The sequence below is a fragment of the Trematomus bernacchii genome, unplaced genomic scaffold, assembly GCF_902827165.1.
Source record: "Trematomus bernacchii unplaced genomic scaffold, fTreBer1.1, whole genome shotgun sequence".
NCBI lineage: Eukaryota > Metazoa > Chordata > Actinopteri > Perciformes > Nototheniidae > Trematomus > Trematomus bernacchii.
In genome coordinates this window covers 5,001-31,590 of record NW_022987816.1, presented here as the reverse complement: position 1 = coordinate 31,590, position 26,590 = coordinate 5,001, and the positions used below count along the sequence as shown (strand labels likewise).

General features: G+C 41.9%; 2 protein-coding genes across 2 annotated transcripts; one reads left to right on the top strand and one right to left on the bottom strand.

The window, feature by feature from the left end:
- Nucleotides 1-3,164: 3,164 nt before the first annotated feature.
- Nucleotides 3,165-4,261, bottom strand: LOC117498813 (salivary glue protein Sgs-3-like). Its single transcript, XM_034150957.1, has 2 exons — nt 4,255-4,261; nt 3,165-4,201 (listed from the first exon to the last, which is right to left on the bottom strand). The coding sequence occupies exons 1-2, from the start codon at nt 4,259-4,261 to the stop codon at nt 3,165-3,167; spliced, it is 1,044 nt and encodes a 347-aa protein (XP_034006848.1).
- LOC117498814 (serine/threonine-protein kinase Nek1-like) lies at nt 4,260-20,410 on the top strand. The gene is given in 15 exon segments (XM_034150958.1): nt 4,260-4,386; nt 5,391-5,630; nt 5,716-5,841; nt 6,565-6,741; nt 7,074-7,250; nt 7,332-7,425; nt 7,962-8,038; nt 9,949-10,148; nt 10,641-10,807; nt 11,296-11,522; nt 11,525-11,587; nt 13,890-14,023; nt 14,166-14,298; nt 17,235-17,244; nt 20,335-20,410. Coding segments are annotated over 15 exon segments (2,028 nt in total).
- Nucleotides 20,411-26,590: the final 6,180 nt, after the last annotated feature.

Sequence of the window (26,590 nt, the reverse complement as noted above, 5' to 3'; positions counted from 1 at the left end):
AATAAGACGTTTCACTGTTAAATAAAAATGGAAGTAGAAAATCGAGATAATGATGAGGTTCGTTATGTATCCAGTAACTATGAACAGCAGTTTGAAAATGTTATTTAACCCTTCAACTCTAATTGACAAATCTAAAATAGCCTCTAGCTTATCTATAAATTTGTGATTTTAACACTTATTCACTGACACAAGGCAGATTATGGCTTTTTTCTCTTGCCAAGATACTTTTAGACACACTTTGAGGTATGCAAAACCTTAAAACTAGAAAATGAAGTACATTGTCTGATTAGATTTTTTCTTAAAGACTGTTTTTCTAAAAGGCAAGTTTGTGATTTTTAACACTTATTTACTGACACAAGGCAGAATTTGACTTTTTTCTCTTTTCTTGTGTTACCAAGATACTTTTAGATACACTTTGATGTATGCAACACTTAACAAAAGGGTATAATATGAAGTACTTTGTAAGGAATGGGGGTTTCTTTAATACCCCATTTTTTATTTTTAAAAACACTTGTACAGTTAAATAATGTAGGTTTTCTCTGATATTTTAGTTATTTTCAGCTACCAAGATACTTTTTTGATACACTTTTATGTAGGAACATTTGGCAACTGGTAGAATGTCAATTACTTTGTAACAAATGTATTTTCTTAAAGACTGTGACTCTAAAAGGGAAGTTGGTGATTTTAACACTTTTATTTTTTTTCTCCCGTTGTCTTTCACTTACTTTTTGGATACAGTTTTATGTATGACAACTTTACAACTGGTAGAAAGTTAAGTACTTTTTCTGAACAGATTTTCTTTAAGACTGTGACTCTTAAAGGCAAGACAATCCAGTTTTATGGAAGTAACTTAAATTATTTTAGTTTTTTCTCCTACAAAGATACTTATAGTTACACTTTAATGGATGCAAAACTTTATAACTTGGTAAAATATTCATTATTTTGTAATGAATTGAGTTTTATTTTTGGTTTTTGTTTTTCAACATACACAATGACTTTTCCATATATATATATATATATATATATATTTTTTTTCTGACAAACTATACTTTGACTTTTTCCGTAAAATCGTGACAAACTATTACTTATGCTTAAATTTGACCTCTTGCTGCTTGGTTGAAAATGATAGATGAAAAAGCTACAAAGCTTAAAGAACTTTTCTAAAAACTCTCAATTCTACAGATGACTCCCCCCACTCAACGCAATAAGTCCACCCCCCACTCAGCAAATCATCTAAAATGAAGGACCCACTGACGACCATTGAAAACTAGCTAGGGATCTGAGAAAAACCAAGTCTCCCCCCGCGAGTTGCAGCCAGGAACAAACTCCTGGACTACTATCGTCACCACCATTGTGGACACCCAAATCTTGCAGTACTACTGCTGCTGATGTTACTCCTTGGGCCAAGACGTCTCTGTTTTTGAACATAGTGAAATCGGAGTTGGTTGATATTCTGGAGAGGGTGCTGCGTCGGTACAGAGAAGAAATCTGCAATGGATGCCGAGTCAGTCACCCCGGCCAGAGGCAACACGATTGTCTGAATGACATTCCAGAATATTTCTTCAGAAACAATTACAACGCGTTAATGAAAAGACTTTGGCTCGCCGACTTCATTACTGCGATTGACCAGAGTCTTAATGATAAAAACATTTACACGGCTGAATGGAGGATCCAAGGCGCTTCGGAGGCTTTTCTGCACAATCTCAAAAACTGCAGACGCCTCAAGGAGAGACTTGAAAAGATCCATGCCGAGCTGGATGGAGAGGAAGAAGACTAATAACCAGCGGTTGATTGAAGCCAGGGATTTTCTTTTTCGATACTTTGACTTTTCTTTAAAGTAAAATAAAAATGGGTAACTACTACGGAAAACAATCTGCGCTGGACCAGATGAGAGGCGCGTCTCCGGCACCAGGCAGCCCGGCACGGTGCGTTCAGGTACTCAGAGTTCACTTTTATTTATTTGTTTATTCCACACATGGCAGTTATTTTAAAACAAAACATGCACACTTATATATATATATTATACTGGTTGTGAAATGAAATAACCATAACAAAAAGTCTTCATCAGTAGGATCTTTGAATATAAAAGCTGATATCCTGTACAGCCCCTTCCCTGTATTTAAGGAGATTTCAGTGTGTCTTCTGGTCCCCTGCAGGGTCCCGGCGGCTGCAGGCCCGGTTCTGCCCAGCAGCCCGGCCCGGGTCCTGAACCCGGACGCCATCAAGAGGGAACTGCAGCGTCTGCAGCACGGCTCTAAAGCTGCTCACATCAGCCGGTCAGTGACAGCACCCTGATCCAAACAAAACACATGTTGAGGCTTCATTAGAAGAAAACGGGTTTCTCTAAATAAGTCTTTCTTTAAGTCTTTTTCCATGAAAACCTTCACTTAAGTATTTCCAGTTTGTTTCATCCTTATCTTTTACTTGAGGAAATCCAATAAAATTCCACACCAACCAAAGTCTTTTCTACCTACAGACTTCGAATCAACAATCATTGCGTCTGTCTGATTTCTATTGGCTGTTTTTTTGCAGATCAAATCTACTTTTTTAGTGATTTCTTTTATTGTATTCCTGCTGAAGTATATCCCTTTCCTCCCCCGAGTTATTTGGTTAATTGTCTTATTTTCATCTGCAAATGTCCACTCTCTAAAGGCCAGCTTTGTGAATACATCACTCGTGTGACTACATCAAGCACATGTCCCGTATGAACTGTACCCTTTAATAGCTTTGAATCAGCTGCAGTGCTGTTAAGCTGTTGCAGTACATTAAGTGTAATACTTGAGGGAAACTTAAGGTATTTTAGTGCATTTAGTTGCCCTTGATTCCATAGTATTGACAGTATTGATGACCCTTGTTGGACATCACCTCCTTGATGTGGAAGTCCACTCAGTGGTCATGGCATATGAAGTTACAGAGTGACAGAGAATGCTTCAGGAAGTTTGAGCTCCTCCAAAATGTGTTCCTCCTGCTTCCAGCTGCATCATTCAACATGAAAGCGACGTGGTTGGAGGCGAGGAGGAACTACAAACTACCTGAGCTTCCATTTTATTTGAGGTTGCTAGTGAGGGCGTGCACTCTATGTTCAAAAATAGAACCTTAACCTGTTGTGGTTTAAAACATGTTTAATAAATATAAAATAACACACTTTTTTGTTCTCTTCGCTTCTATTTCAACTTGACTAATTTCTCAAAGTAACAATTGCATCCCAAAATTATGAGTTTGGTCGGGTTGCTTGTGGTCGGGTTGCTTGTGGTCGGGTTGCTTGTGGTCGGGTTGCTTGTGGTCGGGTTGGTTGTGGTCGGGTTGGTTGTGGTCGGGTTGGTTGTGGTCTGGTTGGTTGTGGTCGGGTTGCTTGTGGTCGGGTTTGTGTTGTGTCGGGTGGTTTTTTTTTTCGGGTTTTGCTTAGTATGTCGGGTTTGCTTGTTGGTCGGGTTGCTTGGTCGGGGTTGCTTGTGGTCGGGTTGGTTGTGGTCGGTGGTCGGGTTGCGTGTGGGGTTGGGTGTGGTTTGTGGTCGGGTGTTGCTTGTGGGTCGGGTGGTTGTGGTACGGTGGTCGGGTTGCTTGTGGTCGGGTTGGTGTGGTCGGGTTGTGGTTGCTGGTCGGTGGTCGGGTTTGGTTGTGGTCGGTGGTCGGGTTGCTTGTGGTCGGTGGTCGGGTTGCCTTGTGGTCGGTGGTTGGTGTGGTCGGGTTGGTTGTGGTCGGGTTGCTTGTGGTCGGTGGTCGGGTTGCTTGTGGTCGGGTTGGTTGTGGTCGGGTTGGTTGTGGTCGGTGGTCGGGTTGCTTGTGGTCGGGTTGGTTGTGGTCGGTAGTCGGGTTGCTTGTTGTCGGGTTGGGTTGTGGTTGTGGTCGGGTTGGTTGTGGTCGGGTTGCTTGTGGTCGGGTTGTGTTGGTCGGTGGTTGGGTTGCTTGTGGTCGGGTTGCTTGTGGTCGGGTTGGTTGTGGTCGGGTTGGTTGTGGTCGGTGGTTGGGTTGGTTGTGGTCGGTGGTCGGGTTGGTTGTGGTCGGTGGTCGGGTTGGTTGTGGTCGGTGGTCGGGTTGCTTGTGGTCGGTGGTCGGGTTGCTTGTGGTCGGGTCGGGTTGGTTGTGGTCGGTGGTCGGGTTGCTTGTGGTCGGGTTGGTTGTGGTCGGGTTGGTTGTGGTCGGTGGTCGGGTTGCTTGCGGTCGGGTTGCTTGCGGTCGGGTTGCTTGTGGTCAGGTTGAGCTAAAACAGCTGAATGACTTGGTTAAATATCTAAACCTAATATTATAAATCGCTTTCCATGGTCCAGAGTGAGAAGAAGCAGATCCTGCGCCGACTGAACCAGAACCTGAAGGCCCAGAGTCCAGTGGAAGAGGAGTCTGTTCCCCCCCCTTCAGAACCAGGTCCTCCTGCAGAACCAGGCAGAGGTAGGAAGTAGTGGAGTACTTACTTTGACTTCTTACATGTTGAACTCAAATACCTGTACTTTCTACTTCTTACATGTTGAACACATATACCTGTACTTTCTACTTCTTACATGTTGAACACAAATACCTGTACTTTCTACTTCTTACATGTTGAACCCAAATACCTGTACTTTCTACTTCTTACATGTTGAACACAAATACCTGTACTTTCTACTTCTTACATGTTGAACCCAAATACCTGTACTTTCTACTTCTTACATGTTGAACCCAAATACCTGTACTTTCTACTTCTTACATGTTGAACCCAAATACCTGTACTTTCTACTTCTTACATGTTGAACCCAAATACCTGTACTTTCTACTTCTTACATGTTGAACCCAAATACCTGTACTTTCTACTTCTTACATGTTGAACCCAAATACCTGTACTTTCTACTTCTTACATGTTGAACCCAAATACCTGTACTTTCTACTTCTTACATGTTGAACCCAAATACCTGTACTTTCTACTTCTTACATGTTGAACCCAAATACCTGTACTTTCTACTTCTCACATTTTCCAAACAGGCTGGTTCCTTTAGTTTGAATGTGTGTTTGGTGACGTGATCATTATTATTTAGAGTCATTGCTTGCCTATTGATTTGAACACGATCCGTGTATCCATCATTTCCTGGTCTTCTCTAAAGAAGAGGGACCAATGAAAACGTTGTCATGTTGCTGTTGTTCAGCATGGAAACATTCATTAGCTAACAATGACATTATTGTTCTATTAATATAAAGGGAGGTCAGGTACTCTTTAAAACAGCTGCTAGTTATGGGTACTTTTTACTGAAGTACATTTCAAAGCCCTCTTTACTTTTACTTGAGTGAAGAAGTTTAGTCAGTACTTCTACTTTTACCAGAGTATTTTTAAACACGAGTATCTGTACTTCTACTTGAGTAAAGGATGTGTGTACTTCTACTTGAGTAAAGGATGTGTGTACTTCTGCGATCTTTGGAACCAGGTCCTCCTTCAGAACCAGGTCCTCCTTCAGCACCAGGTCCTCCTTCAGAACCAGGTCCTCCTTCAGAACCAGGTCCTCCTTCAGAACCAGGTCCTCCTTCAGCACCAGGTCCTCCTTCAGAACCAGGTCCCGGTGCTGCTAATGGAGAGCGCAGGAAGTGGGACGCTGCAGAACTTCCTGAACTTCCTGTGTCTCTGCTGACCTTTGGGGAAACCTGCTACACAGCCAGTCCCTGTGCCAGTGAGTGGAGACACCTCTGGAGCTTCATTCAGATATACAGTCTCTAACACAGGTTCATGTTAATACTGCATGTCTCTCTCTGCAGCCTCGTCAGTGTACCCTGCAGAGAGACCGTCCTCTGGTGCCGACAGGAGGAAGTGGGAGGCTGGAGTCCCTCTGGTTCTGTCTGAGGCCCAGAACACCCTGGAGGAGACCAGCATCAGAACCATCGGTGAGTCCCCCGTCCCCCAGAACACACCAGAACATCTGCACCTGAGACGCGTCTCGTCTGCACCTGAGACGCGTCTCGTCTGCACCTGAGACGCGTCTCGTCTGCACCTGAACCACGTCTAGTCTGCACCTGAGACACGTCTAGTCTGCACCTGAGACACGTCTAGTCTGCACCTGAGACACGTCTAGTCTGCACCTGAGACACGTCTCGTCTGCACCTGAACCACGTCTCGTCTGCACCTGAAACACGTCTAGTCTGCACCTGAGACACGTCTAGTCTGCACCTGAGACACGTCTCGTCTGCACCTGAGACACGTCTAGTCTGCACCTGAGACACGTCTAGTCTGCACCTGAGACACGTCTCGTCTGCACCTGAGACACGTCTCGTCTGCACCTGAGACACGTCTCGTCTGCACCTGAGACACGTCTAGTCTGCACCTGAGACACGTCTAGTCTGCACCTGAGACACGTCTCGTCTGCACCTGAGACACGTCTCATCATCTCTCTCTCTGATGTCTCCTTGTCTCTCTCTCTGATGTCTCCTTGTCTCTCTCTCTGATGTCTCCTTGTCCCTCTCTCTGATGTCTCCTTGTCCCTCTCTCTGATGTCTCCTTGTCCCTCTCTCTGATGTCTCCTTGTCTCTCTCTCTGATGTCTCCTTGTCTCTCTCTCTGATGTCTCCTTGTCTCTCTCTGATGTCTCCTTGTCCCCCTGTCTGTCCTCAGAGCACACGGTGGGGGAGGTGATTCAGATGCTGCAGGAGGACGGGGGGAGGAAGGTGTGGAGATCCAGTCCAGACTCCCAGGTCCTGAGGGTCCTCCAGGAGCTGCAGCCCCTCACCCTGGGGGACACCTCGCTCTGTGGGGACATGTCCCTCTTTGGGGACACTTCCTACAGCCCTGGTTAGTCTAGTTATAATAGACCATCCATATCTCTATATGTTGAGCAGTGGCTCAGTCAGGATTGATTTCTAAATGATTCTACTGGTTTTTAAAGCTCTTAGTGGTTTGGCGCCCACATATCTCACCGAGTCTCTCGTTGTATGTCCTGAGGTTCTCCTCAGCTGGCTTTTTAGCGAGCTGCACCTGATGCAAGAAAAGTGCTTTGAAATAAAGCTTATTAACGTTAAATGACTGTTTTAGTTGCATTTCAAGAGTTTGAAGCTCATTCTGTTGAGATGATCTTTATTGACTTTGTCTGGGATGCGTATGAACCCCCGCCTTCCTCTCCTCAGATCAGCCTCACCTGTCGGGAGCAGGGGAGATGGTGAGGACGCCTAAAGAGGAAGTGTTCCCTGTTAGGACAGCGCCCCCTGCTGGTGGTCAAAGTGCAGCGTCCACAGATTCCTCCCAGAAGGGAACGTCTGCAGCAGAAAGAGAGACGCTGCCACCTCACCCCTCTGAGATCCAGGGTAACGCTCAACCTGAGCACCGTCTGATACCTCAGCTCCTCATTGATAGAGATTGATTTGATCTGTTCTGACTTGTTCCAGATCCAGCAGACCTAGAGTCGATGGAGTTGGAGGAGACCCCTAAACCCCCCCCTCTCCCCCGGGCTGATGTTCCTCAGGCCTGGCAGCAGGAAGCGTAACCCTCCATCTGTGTTTAAGGAAGAGTGAATGCCTTTCTGTTTGATCAACTCCTGCCTTCATACCAAGTCTCACTTCGTCGCTCACTTCATCGCTCACTTCGTCGCTCACTTCGTCACTCACACTAAAACGGCTCTATTTCAGTTTTCTACACGGATAGGGAAACATCATTTACAGCGTGTCCAAACACCCTGAGAGTTTTAAAAGGCACTGAATGAGTTATTCATAAAGATGGCCCTAATTTATAATAAAAAGTGATATCAGTTTAAGACAGAATACTTATTTGTTCTGGTAACATCTCATTATAAAAGCCTTGACCCTTGAACCTCCTACCTTAGCATCACACACATCTAGAAAGCCAAAGTTTCTGGATGGTCTTTAATTTGCCTTGTGCTGCAGGAACCCTGACGTTATATAGTTTGTGTTTGTCATAGTTTCCTCACTCCAGCATTATGTCAAACTAAATATTCCCCTTATTTATTGAAGACATCATTCTGTAAATCCACGAGAAACTAAAGTGTAATTCTCTTGCAGACCACCAGGAGGCGTGCTAAGACCTGCAGGAGGAAAGGAGGCTGAGAGGAGAGAGGAGAAGCCAGCAGAGCCTTCAGGTGAGGAGGGAGGAGGGAGGAGGGAGGAGGGAGGAGAGAGGAGAGAGGAGAGAGGAGAGAGGAGAGAGGAGGACTCAGATATGGTACTTTAGTAAAAGTACCTCTAAAGCATATGTGTCAAACTCAAGGCCCGGGGGCCAAATCAGGCCCGTGGTGGATTTAATTTCGGCCCGCAGGATAATTTCTAATTTCTATTATATCTGGCCCTCTGGCATATTGCACGCACAACTTCACTCCATCCTGAGGGTCTCCTCAGCTCAGAGCCTGACCCCAAACATTGATGAACTTGCACCCAAGATGAGATGCCAAGTATCTGAGCTAGCATCACAGAGCAGCACACTGAGTTCACATGTTTCCTTCTGCACTTTGTCTCTCACGACAACAGGGCATGTTGTTACGACTGATTAAACGGGTATGAACTCAAATGCACAACTCACACAGGATTTAACAAAAAAGGTTTTATTCAAACCAAAGCTCAACTATAGTGGTACAAAAACCAAAATCACTCTTAAAGAGGAAAAACACTAGGAGCATGAACAACACAAATACTGAGATAAGACGTGGCTCAAAGCTCTGCTTGGGAGCAATCCTGGATTGATACGCTGGTTGTTTGTCACAAGGAACGAAACGAACTGGCACAGGACAAAGGGAGACAAGGACAATAAATACACCAGGTCATGGGGAACAGGTGCAAACAATCAGGGGCGGGGTCGACAATCACAGGAGTGGGAGACACACAAGGAAGGGAGGTCAGAGTATCTGAAACGAGAGGGAAGGTTACTGTTCACAAATAAAGGGGAGAATCACTAGACGAACACAAAAACACTAAACTAAAGATGGAGCATCTTATTTCAGACAGTTTGAAACGAGAGGGAAGGTTACTATTCAAAAATAAAGGGGAGAATCACTAGACGAACACAAAAACACTAAACTAAAGATGGAGCATCTTATTTCAGACAGTTTGAAACGAGAGGGAAGGTTACTATTCACAAATAAAGGGGAGAATCACTAGACGAACACAAAAACACTATACTACAGATGGAGCATCTTATTTCAGACAGTTTGAAACGAGAAGGAAGGTTACTGTTCACAACTAAAGGGGAAAATCACTAGACGAACACAAAAACACTAAACTAACATCATTTGCGAGAGATGACACATGTTTGGTTTTCTCTTTGAGGGAAATAGTTTTGTTGAAGCTGTTGTTGGCCTGTGGAGAAATGTACTCATAAGAAATGACTGGAGAAGCTGCAGATAGAGCTATGAGAAATGAATGCAACTGATTATTTAATGTTTCATGTTGTTTTTATAGGCAATCATTGAAGCTTTGTTAGTTCCAGGTTTAATATGTGCAATAAGTTCATTTCAATACGTTCTGCAATAAACATTGAACCAGTCCGGCCCTCCACTAGTACCCATTTGTTTATTTTGGTCCACTGTGTATTTGAGTTTGACACCCCTGCTCTAATTTGTACTTAGTTTCCAGCACTGGGCGAGGGTCACGTTTTTGACTTCTCTCTGAAGCTTCTGTGTATCTTCTCTCTGAAGCTTCTGTAGTGACTCTTCTCTCTGAAGCTTCTGTAGTGACTCTTCTCTCTGAAGCTTCTGTAGTGACTCTTCTCTCTGAAGCTTCTGTAGTGACTCTGTGTATCTCCTCTCTGAAGCTTCTGTAGTGACTCTTCTCTCTGAAGCTTCTGTAGTGACTCTTCTCTCTGAAGCTTCTGTAGTGACTCTTCTCTCTGAAGCTTCTGTAGTGACTCTTCTCTCTGAAGCTTCTGTAGTGACTCTGTGTATCTCCTCTCTGAAGCTTCTGTAGTGACTCTTCTCTCTGAAGCTTCTGTAGTGACTCTGTGTATCTCCTCTCTGAAGCTTCTGTAGTGACTCTGTGTATCTCCTCTCTGATCTATCAGTGATGGAGGAGCCCCTCTTCCTGAAGCTTCTCTCCCCGGCCCACCGTCGGACCGCCCTCCTCTCGGCTCAGTCGTCCCTCGACGACTCGTCCTCGTCTCTGAACTCTCGCTCTCGCTCCGTCTCTCCTCTCCGGGCCGGGCAGCAACGTGACCTCCTGATCGGACTCTCCACCGGCATGTTCGACGCCAACAACCCAAAGGTCAGACCCCCCCCCCCCCTCATACTCAATTAATTTCAGTTAGAATTTCAGTTTGGTGCGTGGGGAAAATAATAACCACACAGTGTCTGAATAGTTTTTGCTATATGTTTTCAATTCACAGAACCAAACCTTTGACCCTATAAAATACTACATTGCAAACGGGTCTTTAAACGATTCGCTAACAATTGTTTTTGTTCTGATGTCACAGGAAGTTGAGACATCGGAGAAAAACGTCATCAACTTTTATGGCTTTTGACCTTTGATTGGATAAATTGACCTTGTTAGGGTTATCACTATGTACATGTGGTCCCCTGTTATTCTCTCTTTCAACAGTATATCAGATATATACAGAGCCTGTCTCTGATTGGCTGAAACACATTTACAGATTATTCACTTTTTTATGTTGCATTTGGAAAAGTTTGAAGGTTAACCCCCTCCCCCCCCCCTTCCTGTGTGAGTGCATTGCAGCATTGACCTCTGCTTGTGTCACAGATGTTGAGGACCTGTTCCCTCCCGGACCTGAGTCGGGTCTTCAGCCCTCGGCAGGAATCAGCAGGAGCTAACGATGCTAACAATGCTAACGCCGCTCCGGATAATCCTCTGGAGATCGAAGACCTGGAGGAGGCGGCGAAGGATGAGGAGCAGTCAGAGACGGAGGAGTAAGAGATATAGAAAACACACGGGGTTAGAAAACAGGCGTTCCTGATAATGGTGATATTTAATGTAGATATCAGGGAAATTATGCACTTTAATCATCGAATCATGACTGAAATAAAGAAGCAAATCGAATTTTTTAATGATAATATATTTGACATAATGTAATATATTTACTGAATTGTTGTCACATGACTGTAGGTCTCAGCAGAGTCATCCATGGCTTCACGGTTTAACAGAGGAGCGCAGAATTTAATGTTTTTACAGGATTTATCTTTTAAATGAGACATCTAGAATAAAGCCATGTTTCCCCTGGAAGAGTTTGTCACCCATAATTCGTCAGAAAAACATAAACTGACGGAAATGTCACTTTTTACAATTTCCATCTCCGAGACATCCCATAATAACCTGCTGCTACCCTCACCCTGATGCTGTCCCTGGTTTCTAGCCGTCAGAGATGAGCTGTAGTAATAATATATCCCCTGCTCCTCAGCGCCTATGAGGATGAAGACCTGCGGGACATCCGGGCCTCCATGGAGCTTCTCCTGCAGGAGGAGGAGGGGAAAGGAGACTTCAACGGGAACCCTCCAGAGGAACTGTTCAGGATATCAGCTGAGATCCAGCAGGACTGCAGGATGGCTGTGGATGATGAGGAAGAGGATGATGAAGACGAGGAGGAAGAGGAGGAAGAGGAGGAAGATGACGATGAAGAGGCCGGAGGCCGCTCACTAACGGGGCCGAGGAGAACCTGAGCAACAGCGAGCTCAACGAGGAGTGGCAATCAGGTACGGAGATTATAATAATTCAGTTAGTGTTATATGTTTGATATATGATGTTAGAAAAATCTCACTGGTCACCGGCTTGAGCTTCAATCTCAGGATACATGTATTTATTATCCTCTGGAATGGAAGTAGTCATCACACACAGAGCTGCATGGGACAAATAGTTCCCAGAGTAGAGTCCTTGATATGCTGATATACCAGAGAGGGAGTTACAGTCAACAAGATGGAGGACTCCTGGTTCAGAGCAGTATTCTGACATTAGTTCAGATTAGCTAAAGGCTGCGTAAGCAATAAACATGACAGTCATATGTCTCTCTAGATTCTGTGTCATCTGCCAATCTTAGGAACAGAGCTCTCATAACTTCAACACAGTGTCTCATGAGCGTCATCATGTAGTCAGACATCCGGCTACGTACACAGCTACGTGGGGCCTCTGTTATCACGTGCCACTCTGATACAGAAGGGACATTCAGTATTTTCCCAACATTTGATGCAAAATATTCTTATTTTTAAATATATTTATTTTTTTACTTTTTCCGATTGATTTATTCTAACCAAACTTTTCCGATTTCTTATTTTTCTTTTTTTAAGTATTATTTGTGATAAAATATTTCCGAATGTTTCTTTTCTCTTTTTTTTTCAAAATCTTGAAAAAAAAGTGTTTTATAATAATAATTATTCAGTTAGTATTATATATTGACATTAAGGGCCATCGGACACACAATGCAGAAATTACAAACTTCAGAGCTGAGAGAGAAAATCAGATTTAAATAAATCAAACATTAAGGTCGTAAAGTTATTCAACACATTTACAGATTACATCATTAACTGTTGTATGTTACATGTGAAGGTTGAAACCCCTCCTAACCCTAAACTACATTTTTTTTGATAAAATATCTTCCAGAATTTTTTTTTAATTTTTTTACTTTTTCTTTTGTTTTGATAATTTCCTTTCTTTCTTTTTTTATTTTAACCAAACTTTTCTAAACTCCTAAATGTTTAATCTTTGAGAATGTTTTCTTGTATTTGATCAAATCTCTTTAGAATTTTTATTTTTTTTATAAAATATTTTCAGGACTTCCCTTTTTTTCTTTTTTTAGATCTTTTTAATTTAAAGGGGACCTATCATGCAAAATGCACTTTTGTACGTCTTTTCTACATGAATATGTGTCCCCGGTGTTCCAGGGAACTCACCAAGTGTCAGAAAACACAACCCTCTCTATTTTCCTCCATACCCAAATCTCTAAAAAAGGGGCTGCAACGGATCTGATAAAAACTGATCCAGATTTGAACACTGTCCTGACGTCAGGACGGTGGCGTTACGGCTATTGGGCCAACTCCACCAATCAGGAAGAGACAGCCACGGCCATTGCCGTTCGAAAGCGCTGGAGACGCTGTAGTACATATGCCAGGCCTGTAGATGGTGCTGTTCTCACAGAATCTGCCCTTGCTAAAACAGAGCTAGAAATTGTCAATTTGAGCGAAATGAGGCATGGCTAAAAAGCATGATCTGTTTGGTATTTTGAAAAAAAAAAAGTATAAATATGCCTTATATAGGTATGGTCCTACACTATATTATTATAATATAGCATGATAGGTCCACTTTAACCACTATTTTCCAAACTCCTTTTTTTTTTTTTACATTTTCCGGATAATTTATTTTCCGAATTTTATTTTCCTATTTCTTTTTTTACTTTTTCAGATTTCTTTATTTTAACCAATATTTTCCAAACTTTTTTATAAAATATTTTTTGAACTCCTGTTTTTTTTTTTTTACATTTTCCGGTGAATTTATTCATTTATTTTAACAAAATTCTTCCGGAAAAAGACAGAAATAATTTTTGGGGAAATTTGTTGGAGTTTCTCTGTTGTTGTTGTTTTCTTCTAAATGTTTCAGAAGATCAGAAAACTGTGTTTTTGTAAATCCACAACATGGCTTCACTTTTCATTTAAACGTATCTCTCCTAGTCTTATCACGTTAATGTAAGAAATGATGCCTCTGTTTAGTTTTATTCTTTACCTACAAACTCCCTGATACCCCGTTGTAGATGTTTTTAAATCCCGTGTTGAAGTTTCCCGAATTTTTTCGAATATTTTCAGTTTTTTATGAAATCTTTTCCAGATTTAATTTTTTTTGTGATAAAATATTTTCAGAATGTTTTTGTTTTGTTAAAATAATAAAAAAACAATTCCATTAATTTTTTTTAATATATTTTTTAAACCTTTGGAATGTTTTCTTATTCTTTACCTCCACTCTCGCTGATGCCCCGCTGTAGATGTTTGTAAATGTCGATGTCCCCTACAGACGGCAGTGGGGAGGAGGGGGTGTGCGAGGCGTCTCACAGCGACAGCATCTTCAGCCGTCTGGAGGAGCTGAGATTCAGACTGGAGCAGCAGATGGGCTTCGAGAAGTTCATCGAGGCCTACAACAAGATCAAAGTGGGGACAACAACAACAACAACAACATATCATACACATCGACCTTCTGTCCTGTATTTTACTCCTTTATAAAGCAAGGGACCTTTTTAATGATTCAACATGAGGATAAACAGACCTGATGATGACTTGTTTGTTGTTACAGGCGATCCATGAGGACGAGGATGAGAACATGGCTCTGGGCTCCAGCCTGGTGTTCAGCACTCTGGGGACGGAGCACCAGCACCTCTACCCCAACATCCTGCACCTGGTGATGGCCGACGGAGCGTACCAGGAGGGTCAGGGAAATATATATTTATATACAATTAATACGTTTTATCTTCAACTCAACGCCAAAGGTTGATTTAAATAATCTCAAATTACTGACAGACAGAATTTTCACAAAATGTTCTGACATTTTTCATTATCTTTTTGGAAATGTGTTTCAAACATCTTTCATTTATTCTTAAACATGTTAGATATTTTTCTTTCAAATTTGTAATTTTTTTGGACATTTTCTACATATTTTTTGAAAATGTTCCTTATATATTTTTTGCTTGTCTTATACGTGTACACACTCTCTCTCTCATACATTGTGTCGCTCTCTCTGGGTGTTTCTCAATGTCGAGGACGCTTCCTTGTCTTCAGAGTCAGGTCCTTCAGAGGCGAGGCAAGAATCCTTCCTGGCATTCTGAGAAGGAAGAATGGAACAGGCTAGCAAGTGTGCAGGTGTGCGTCATATGAGAGGCCCCGCCTTACATTTTCCGCCAAAGATTTTGGAAATTGGTCCGTGCGCAAAGCATTGTGGGGACATGTCCGCGTGCGGCGCGACGACATGTCCGCGTGCGGCGCGATGACATGTCCGCGTGCGGCGCGACGAGATGTCCGCATGCGGCGCGACGAGATGTCCGCGTGCGGCGCGACGACATGTCCGCGTGCGGCGCGACGACATGTCCGCGTGCGGCGGGACCGCGACGACATGTCTGCGTGCGGCGCGACGACATGTCTGCGTGCGGCGCGACGACATGTCCGCGTGCGGCGCGAAGAGATGTCCGTGTGTGGCGCGACGACATGTCCGCGTGTAGCACGAAGAGATGTCCGTGTGTAGCACGAAGAGATGTCCGTGTGTAGCACGACTGTAATAATAACAATGATTCCTATATGATTTTAAATTAACTATTGTAAATCTTTATACTAAATAAAGACTTTTTTAAGAACCGGAGCAGTTTTTATTTCCCACCTCACTTCCATGTCAGTGTAAGGTACATTTATAAATGACCTCTTCTATTATTTTCAATGTTTGAACGCTCAATGCATTCTGTTTCTCTGAATTAACAAGATAACGACTAAGGTTTTCATCACGGATGTTTAATAAGAACTGGATAGAGCGTGGGAGGCGGGGTCTCGTTCTTTCCTATAGAGTGGCGAAGTCCCTCCCTTTCCGGGGGACCTCCATGGGACCTTATTTTGGAAAAAGTATGTATTGAAGTCAATGGAGAGAGAAAGATTATCTTGAGCCACGAATTACACATATGATGTTTGTCAATTTAAAAGATCATTTTGCAAGTCAAAAAAATAAAAACGTGTCGTAAAACTGAAGTAACACATTTTTTCGTGTGAACCGCTCAATGAACTACATCTCCCGTCTCGCACCACACACCAAGACGGCCGTCACGTTGGCACATTTCACGTTTTTCTTTCAGAATGAGGCGGAAAGTATTAAAAGAGGTGAAAATCACTCCAAGTCTGGGCATGTTGAGAGCTGTACATACACACAAGGGGAGTGAGTCGGTTCCTAAGAGCCAGCATGCAGGACCGGCTTTACAAGGTTTCGTTGAGTAACACGAGTGTAATGTGTAACGTTAATGACGTCACTTACGCGACTCTGGGATTTGTAGTCTTTCTAGTTGCGTATTTTTCATAGTCTTATATTTCAACAGTTTTACGACAAACTGACTTTTTTGACATTGGCTCATGAGGACAAAACGGCCCAACTTTTGAGAGAGCGAAACGTCACAGATTACCCATCATGCCTAGCTGTCAGAGCAGAAGAACCCGTATGTGCGCTCATAGAGCATGCGCAGGTGAGTCGCCCCTTAAGCCCCGCCCCCGAGCTCCCACTCAGATGTGTGTTCATAATGCCGAGGAAAATAACTCTCAGAATAACGTTATTAGCACATTTTACAACTTGAGGACCGAATGTTTTTAATAAGGGCGATACAAATGTTCATACTGGGTAGTTTAAAAAAAATTATCCACCGATTTACAGACGTCTCTTTCCCAATGTAAGTCAATGGGAAAGAGTCTTTCTGGGCCCAGTGACGTCACGGACTGATACGGGAGTTGCAGTACCGCCGTTTGGACACAACGAATATTTTCATCATAGTCCGGCGCACTTCCTGGGGGCTTGGTTTTCATGCAAACATATAAATAAATATATCTGAAAAGAAGCTCTTAATTACGATAAGAATTCCTCCAAGCAAGCTGTTCAATCTGCTTCAGTTTCTTCCCTTTTTAATGAATACTTTTCTCCTAATTCTGCATAAATAATCTGGTTAATTTAGAGAAACAGGGCATATGTGAAGTCTTCAGGGAAACACAGATGCTTGTCCCCTCAGTGTCAGTCGTTGGGTCGGTGGGGAGTTCACTGACCTGTCTGTGAGCTCAGGATGGATCTGGAGACCTTGTGGAGAATTGAAGAAAGAGCCTGTAGTCTTTTCACGGAGAGATTTAGTGTGACGGCAAGAGAGTCTGAGTGTTACCCAGAAAATGACTTCAGCATCCTCTGCTATCCTCTGCTATCCTCTGCTATCCTCTGCTATCCTCTGCTATCCTCTGCTATCCTCTGCTATCCTCTGCTATCCTCTGCTATCCTCTGCTATCCTCTGCTATCCTCTGCTGTCCTCTGCTGTCCTCTGCTGTCCTCTGCTGTCCTCTGCTGTCCTCTGCTATCCTCTAAACTCCTCTAGTGTGTGTGTGTGTGGTCTTTTTTTAAATCTGGATTATTAACCATCACGGCCTAAAAAGTGTGTGTGATTATATAAAATAATATATAACAATAATACCACAGGTGGACTTCAATACACTACTTAATTAAATGTCCTTTACTCTCCACCTCTTCATATGACTATAGAGTAACACATGGTGGGGGTCAGTAATAAAGCATGGGGGGGGGGGGGGGTTATAGTGACCCTCCTCATAAATCTCTCTTTATGACCTCCATCTCTCTATGAAGGTCACAGGAGGTCAGAGGTCAAATCCTGATGTGTTCCAGTCATTTAAAGGGGCCCTATTCCTGTGGGGTGTTTCAACCCTCGCGCTCCTATTGGCTAGCGCTCCAACACATTGTACGCGTACGCTAAGGGGCGGGACATCTCTAAGCAGGTTGACCAATCACAACAGAACCGGCCAGCGAACCAATCAGAGCCACAGACCCCAAGTGTCGGGGAGTAATAAATACAAATTCAAATAAATAAAATATTACTTATTTAGTTATTGAGAAAAATATGTATTGAATAAATAACTAAATCAAATCAAATCAAGTTTTATTTATAAAGCAGATTTAAAAGCGATTTTTGGTCGAGCCAAAGTGCTGTACATGTAATAAAAACACATTACTACAATCACAATAAAAGACAATAAATTACAACAGATATATATATTAAAAAAAAACACAGGGAAAAGTCAGGAGTCGTGCTCCGCTCTAACTAGAAGGCCAGAGAGAAGAAGTGTGTTTCTGATCTAATAACTGATCTAAATGTTGCTGAAAACAAACAGGTTATCTATATTTTCTCTTTCTATCTTACATTTTCTTTGATCTAATTAACACATATTTTCCTTTTTTAGAAAAGTAATCAAATGTATTTCATTGATCGAGGAATCAAATGGTTGCATTCGCAAACTTATTAGATTTCATATGGCTAATGCTAAAGATATTATTATTTTGTATTATTATTTATTTTAATTTTTTTCAATTGTTGTTGGAAACAGACGAGCCTGTATTCACGGCCCAATCCTCTTTATTCAGATACGATATAATAATAATAATGGGTTCCATTTATAAAGCACTTCATATTTGATTTCAAATCCCGAAGTGCTACAAGCAGTGAGCATGAACAGTATAAATAAACATTACACAACACTGTAGAATTAATAAAAAGCAATACAAATAAAATTAAAAAAAACAATAGAAATAAAATAAAATAAAAGGGTGGTAAGAAGGTCTAGGCAAAGGCTCTTTTGAAGAGATGGGTTTTGAAGCCTTTTTTAAAAGCCTCCACTGTCTGTGGTGCTCTCATGTGGTCGGGGAGAGCAATATAATGCAAATATAATAATATATAAGGGGAGGCGTGTGGCGCAGTGGGCTAGTGTGTTGGTGTTGGTGTTGGGATCAGGGGAGCTCAGGTTCAAACCCCACTGCAGTCAGCATGTCGTTGTGTCCCTGAGACACTTCACCCCAAAGTGCTCCTGTGGGGATTGCCCTCAGTATTGAGTATGTAAGTCGCTTTGGATAAAAGCGTCTAACAGTGATGACCTGTTATTAGTTTTATCCCCTCATCAACTGTTTATCTTCTCACGCTAAATAAAAACTTCCATATCTTTCACGCCCGTTCCTCTGCGCTACATGCTGCCTTCAGGGGCGCCTCGGAAATTCCTCGGACACACACGCACACGCATACTCACACACACACACACACACACCACACACACACACACACACACACACACTTCCATATGTTTCACGCCCGTTCCTCTGCACTACATGCTGCCTTCAGGAGCGCCTCGGAAATCCCTGCTTCCCACTGAGGCAGCCCAACGAAGTACAGTGTGGCTTTCAAAACACAATATTAAAAGGAAGACATTATGTATAAGTATTAGTAAAAACAGAAATGAGTCGGTTTTTATGTAGCTCATTTATAATACTTACTTTGTTGTTTCTTTAGTTTGTTTGTTCTTTTTGTTTTGTTTACCTTTTTCAAATGTTTGTACATGCAAGTCTGTAAACTGTATGTAAAATAATCTGTCTGATAATCATATGTGGAATGGTCCAAGTATTAAGCGTGACACAGAAATAAAGAAAAACAAGTCAATTCATGAATAAAGACATTACAATTTTTCATTTCATTGAATTTATTTATAGATTTTCTCATAAATATATTTTTTAAGTTCTTACTTTAATTTAGTTTTCAGCTGCAGACAGAACATCATGAGCGTCCACACAACGCATCAAACCACGTGTCAGGTTAGATCAGGACCTCATAAGGCCTTTCAGTGTGTTGGGTAAACTGCTGCTGAGCCTTCTTCCTTTCTTTGAACAATGAAACATTATCTACTCATTTAGAAACTCTTTTCTCTCTCCTGGTATTTGTACATGGTGTTACTTTCCTCTGTCCCACTAGTTTGGAGGGAACGTGACAATATCTTTGAAATGTTTTAAAAACCGATTAGTACTTAAAGTCACATGACCCAACCAGTGATAAGAGCAAGCAGCGTGTTGCACAACGTCTGCAGCCTCATGTCAGCCTGACATCAGAGACTCTCACACGTTCAGTTACAAACACTATTTACATGTATTAAATATATACAGATATACAGGTTACTGCTGTATTCACCTATACATTCATACGTGTGTGTGTGTGTGTGTGTGTGTGTGTGTGTGTGTGTGTGGGTTGTGAGTGTGTGGGTGTGTGGTGTGTGTTGTGGGTGTGTGTGGGTGTGTGGGTGTTTGGAGTGTGTGGTGTGTGAGTGTGTGGGGGTGTGGGTGGGTGTGGGTGGTGGGGGGTTGTGTGTGGTGGGTGGTTGTGTGTGGTGTGGTGTGTGTGGGTGTTTAGGTGTGTGTGTGTGTTTGTGAGTGTGTGGTGTGTGGGTGTGTGTGTGGTGTGTGTGTGTGTGTGTGTTTGTGCGTTGTGTGTGTGTGTGTGTGTGTGTGTGTGTGTGTGTGTGTGTGTGTGTGTGTGTGTGTGTTTGTGCGTGTGTGTGTGTGTGCGTGTGTGTGTGTGTGTGTGTGTGTGTGTTTGTGCATGTGCGTGTGTGTAATTAAAAATACTCATTATGCATTATGACGCGTTTCCTCTGCTCTTCTTCGTGTTAAAGTTGAATCTGATCTGACTCTGACAGCCTGGTGTCATGGAAACAGGAAACCAACAGTTTCTGTAATCTGGAAACCATCAGCATCTTCGTCATCAGTTCCTCAGAAAAGCAGCTCAGAGAAGTTAAAGACAGTATTATATATACTTTAATATCATCTGTAATGGACCCGTTCAACACATGCAGAGAGACTCAGAATGTCCTCAGAATGTCCTCAGAATGTCCTCTAACTCTTTCTCCTTCTATAGAACTGAACCACTGAGCACACTGAAGACCTGGCCGACAGATGACCCTGATCATGTGACAGATAACCTGATCATGTGACAGATAACCCTGATCATGTGACAGATAACCCTGATCATGTGACAGAGACTCTCTGTAGAGGCCTTCAAACCCCGGGGGAGATTTGTCCAAAACAAGGTCCATTTCCCTGAGACTTCAGCTCTAATAAAGGCAACATCACATTGAGTCTATATTAATAATAATATATAATCAAGACGGCAAACAGACTAGATCCTCTCCTCCCTTTCACAATGAAAGCCCTGTGCGTATTGTAGGAGCCATTGATGTTTGTTGTTGGCATGTCAGTAGTTTAGATTCATGATGAAGTGTTGAAGGTGACGGGGTTAGCTGCACAGGGTGTGCTGAAAGGGTTACGAGTGGAAAGGCACACGTTGATGATAACAATAATCTGCAGTTTGCATAACAGGTCTCCCACCTGGACCAGAGGAGCACATGTGAGAAGAAGAATAAAGCTTTATTGATACAGCACTTTGCAGACAGCACATGCAGCTCAACGTAGGGCTGTGCGATTATGGCAAAAATCATAATCACGATTATTTTGGTCAATAATTGATATCATGATTATTAAATACGATTATTCATTGACTTTGAAAACATCCATTTATTGAACTTTAAAACAAATACAAATAATAATTTGAACAGTATCTTTTTAACTGTTGATTACCCTGAACGTATAATTCAACTGAAAAACCAATACAAAAATAAATAAATTAAATTATACATTTATATTTACATTTAAATAATAAATACCAATAAACGAGATCAACAAATATTTTGGAGCGCACTTCAACAAGCTACTAAACATATGTAAATATGATAAATACAAATAAATGAGACTAAAATAAATGAGATCAAATATGTTGCAGTGCAGTCAAAACCAAGCAAAGCTAAATAATCGTTTTTTTCGATTATGTTGTTTTCGTAATTGTAGCAGGCCAAAATCGTAATTGCGATTAAAATACGATTAATTGCACAGCCCTAGCTCAACGTGCTTTACAACATCACAAGTTAGAAAGAAACAACAAAACATCCCTCAGATCAGAAGAGCTTTACAGAAACATGCAGCAACATGTAACATGTAACATGCAGCAACATGTAACATGTAACATGCAGCAACATGTAACATGTAACATGCAGCAACATGTAACATGTAACATGCAGCAACATGTAACATGTAACATGCAGCAACATGTAACATGCAGCAACATGTAACATGTAACATGCAGCAACATGTAACATGCAGCAACATGTAACATGTAACATGCAGCAACATGTAACATGCAGCAACATGTAACATGTAACATGCAGGAACATGTAACATGCAGCAACATGTAACATGTAACACCACGTTGCCCGCCTCGTCTGCTCCCTGACCCCTGACCCTCTGCCCGGCCCTGACTCACCTTCTGCCCGCTGTCCTCTGGTTCGTTTGCCTGCACATCATCCGGCTGTTCCTGTTCTGCTGGTATCCCTCTGCTCTGGTATTATTACCAATAAAGTACATTACCAATACTCCTTGGTTTCTCGAGTGCTGCATTTGGGTCCTTCATAAGATTGTGACAATTGGGCTCAACAGCGCCCTCTGTGATTGGATCCTGAACTTCCTGACGGGCAGATACCAGGCAGTGCGGGTGGGAAACATCACATCCTCCACCCTGACCCTCAGAACCGGAGAACCTCAGGGCTGCGTACTCAGCCCATGGATGTTTCATAAGAACTGGATACAGCGTCGGAGGCCTCGTTCATTCCTATGAGAGCTGCTCCTTGGCTCATGAGGACAAAATGGCCAGACATTCTCCAGAGCAAAACGTCACAGATGACCCATCATGCCTTGCTGTCAGAGCAGAGGTACCAGTATGTAGCTCATAGAGTTGAGTTTCCCTTAAGCCCCGCCCCCCCCGAGTTCCCACTCTCGGCTCAGTGGAATGAATGGAGAGAGAAAATAAATCTGGATTCAGCTTTTAGTGCATTTTACAACTCTCAGGACCTAATGATTCTAATAAGGGCTATAACATAGTTCACTGGGTAGTTTATTTAATCATCCGCTGATTTGCAGACGTCTCTTTCCCCATGTTAGTCAATGGGAGAAAGTCTTTCTGGACCCAGTGACGTCACGGACTGATACGGAAGTTGTAGTTGTAGTAAAAGACACTTTACAGAGTAAAACAACACAATTAAAATATATAAAACACAACATTAATTACAGATGTATTCATGTATCTTTAACAGGGACAGTGCGCATTGATCAACATTTCTGTAAATGTGCCAGAGGCTATTTTTGATCTGTAGTCCCTGGACAGATTTTGTAAGTCAACCTGAAACAAATTTAATTCAAACAAGTAAATACAATCAAATGAAAACTTGCAACATACAATACTGGAATACTTAATATAAAGAAAATGTTCAAAACTGCTTCGAGGGAGATTCCTCCTCTTTTGCCTCTCCTCCTTGCTGCAGGCTAAGCACCGGATGTTGATGTGGTTTGACATGCAGCTCCGAGATAGAGATCAGCACCCCCGCCTTTACATACTCTCACTACTCTCTGGACCTGAGACAGTGACAGTACGTAATGGAGAGACAGAACTTTACCTCTGAGAATGCTTCATCCCAGTCAATGCAAGAGATCCTGATTGGAATCATTTTGACTATTTTTGTATTTAGTTTTCATTACCCCAAAGTCGTTAAAGAATGGGGGATTTGTGACTTTGATCTTAGCTATCCCTATTTTACTTATTAGAAACTGGCTAAATGGTCTTATCAATCGGCCAACGCTGAGTTGTTTATTGATTTATCCATTTTGAGCAGAAAGGAGAGTTCAGTTGTGTTATTAGTTTCTTCCTATCAGGGAGCAGTTCAATAAGTAGAATCATGTTAGAAGGTTTTTGAGCTGCTAAAAGTCATTAGAATAGGTTTGCTCACTTTGGAGATTTTGACCAACTCCTTTTGTATCTGGTGTTTATCCAACTCCTGGTTGGTAGAAATGAATTTAAAAACCGAGTAGATTAAAATTACTGATATTTACTATTGAAATGTTTCAGCCCCTTTATAGACGTTCTGTTGAGTGATGGTTAATAATAGTCACTCATATCAGAGAGAAGAGTTAACTGATAATGTGTTGCCAGCATCTAGGAGAGGTCTCTCACTTAGACTCCGCAGTAATGAGAGAGAACCACCTCGCTGGTATGTTACAGAACATTTAGAAAATTATTTTGACATTAGTCCTAGGGAGCTGGAGGAAGGGTCTACCTCTCCTCCTCCGGCTAAGAAGTCTAGGACTGCTGTGCCTCCAAACTGATCTTTTGGAGCAGCTGACCAGACGGGCCACAGATGAGAGAGGGCTCCAGAACTGCTGAGGACCTGACCTGCTGACATTGTGCCTTTAAGAGTACAGAGAGTATCTTCATTTATTTTAAACATCATTTTACATATACATTTAAAGAAAAAAGAAAAATGCTAATGCTGTTAAGCCACTAGGCTTTGTGTTGTTTAAACCCACTTTGATACTCAGTGGTGCATACCCAGCTAGCGGGGAACGTTCTCACAACTTTGGCTAACGTTACCTATTGGTTCTAATAAGGTTTTAAAGAAACTTTTTAATCTGATGTTCAAAGAACCTTTTTAAGATGTTTATTTTTTCAAATAATGTTCCTATAAGGTTTAAGGTTAACTAAGACATAACGTTTTAACTGCAACATTCAGAGGATGTTTTCAGGATGTTATTGAGGCCTGAGATGACAACGTTTTTTTATAAAACGTTCCTTTAATGTGATATGTTAACAAAGGTGGAACGTTTTGCCTGCAACATTCTAAGGATGTGTTTTGGACGTTGTTGGGTAACACATTAAAGATGTTCTTTATAAAACGTTCCCTCAATGTTACATGATAACCAAAGAAGAACATTTTCAAAGCAACATTTGGATAATGTTTTCAGGAGGTTATTCTTTTTTTTTTAAACGTTTCTGTGATGCGAAATACTAACACGGTTATGGTCAACGTCAGATTTATTTGTAGTGCGCTTTAAAATACAAACTTGTTGCATTTGTTTGAAAAGGATGTTTAAAAAAAATCTGATGTCACCACATTTTCCTTTTAGAAAAAGCATGTAATTCATGATATTGCATGTTTGCGTAGGCATGTCTGAGTTCCCAGCTAGACATTGGTGGTTCTAAAAACATTCTGAGCATGTTACCATTCATTGTTCTAGGAATGGTTTCATCGAGAAGTTTTATTTTGGTTCCTAGAATGTACTTCTGAAAGGTAGGATAACGTTCTCTAAAAACATTCTTAAAATGTTTGGTGATAACATTGTTCGAACATTATACCCCAAGTGTTTTGGAAACATCACATCCTCCACCCTGACCCTCAGAACTGGAGAACCTCAGGGCTGCGTGCTCAGCCCATGGATGTTTCATAAGAACTGGATACAGCGTCGGAGGCCTCGTTCATTCCTATGAGAGCTGCTCATTGGCTCATGAGGACAAAATGGCCAGACATTCTCCAGAGCAAAACGTCACAGATGACCCATCATGCCTTGCTGTCAGAGCAGAAGTACCTGTATGTAGCTCATAGAGTTGAGTTTCCCTTAAGCCCCGCCCCCCCGAGCTCCCACTCTCGGCTCAGTGGAATGAATGGAGAGAGAAAATAAATCTGGATTCAGCTTTTAGTGCATTTTACAACTCTCAGGACCTAATGATTCTAATAAGGGCTATAACATAGTTCACTGGGTAGTTTATTTAATCATCCGCTGATTTGCAGACGTCTCTTTCCCCATGTTAGTCAATGGGAGAAAGTCTTTCTAGACCCAGTGACGTCACGGACTGATACGGAAGTTGTAGTTGTAGTAAAAGACACTTTACAGAGTAAAACAACACAATTAAAATATATAAAACACAACATTAATTACAGATGTATTCATGTATCTTTAACAGGGACAGTGCGCATTGATCAACATTTCTGTAAATGTGCCAGAGGCTATTTTTGATCTGTAGTCCCTGGAGAGATTTTGTAAGTCAACCTAAAACAAATTTAATTCAAACAAGTAAATACAATCAAATGAAAACTTGCAACATACAATACTGGAATACTTAATATAAAGAAAATGTTCAAAACTGCTTAGAGGGAGATTTCTCCTCTTTTGCCTCACTCATTCCCTGCCGGATTGTTGCCGTGAACGGTTTGTTGCGTGCCGCTCTAGCTTTCTGCCAGCATATTCTTTGACAACTTTGCCTGCTTTTGCCTCACACTCATTTGTGTGTCTCTCCCAGGAGGAATCCAAGGCCTTCCACACTCCCAAGACCAGCCAGGCCTCTCCACCCTGGAACAACTGTTTCCCACTGCTGCCATAACCAACCTCCACTCCCAGCTCCCCTTTTCTAATAAACAAATGTTACTTTCACCAGCTGGTTCCGAGTCATCCTTTTACATGTATTAATAGTCACATTCCAATAGTTACAGTGGTCCGTCCAGTTACCCAGGAATTTTGAGTTGAACAATTACAGGAATATTATGTCTTTATGTTCTAATAATGTAAAAATATTTTAGTAAATTGTTACCACAGAACATTTGCATAATGTTTTAAACATCAAAGCATGTTATCCTTCTCTAAAATAATAACATTCTGGCAACATAAAAAAATCTAACTTGCAGCTGAAAACGTTTTAAGAACAGTAGAGCATAATGTTCTAACAATGTTATCAAAAACATTTTAAGAATGTTTTTAGAGACCGTTATCCTACCTTTCAGAAGAACAATAAACGGCCAACTGCCAAAAAAGCAGACGTTGGTTTATCTCCAAATGTAATTTAAAGACGTGTTTGTAGACTCCTGTTAATGACTCAGGTACAGTTCAATCATTCCTCTTAAAATAGCATGACTTTAGGCCTCTGTGTGAGTGGGGAGGGACAGAGAGGCGTGATGGGACCCTCAGAAATACCATCAGATATATATATATGATCAATCAATCAATCAATCAACAACTTTATTAATCCTGCACGGGGCAATTGGCTATGAGCAGCTTATGTGAAGAAAACATCAGATAAATACGATCAGATATTGATCCAGAGAAGCTGCACCTCTTCCTGTGCGCAGATATAAAGACACGACGGCATATGAGACGTTCAGAGAGACGGAAGAGAGACGGCGCTCTACCTAAACTGTTCCCAACATAATAAAGTATACGTTTATCTATAAAGTATAGATCTA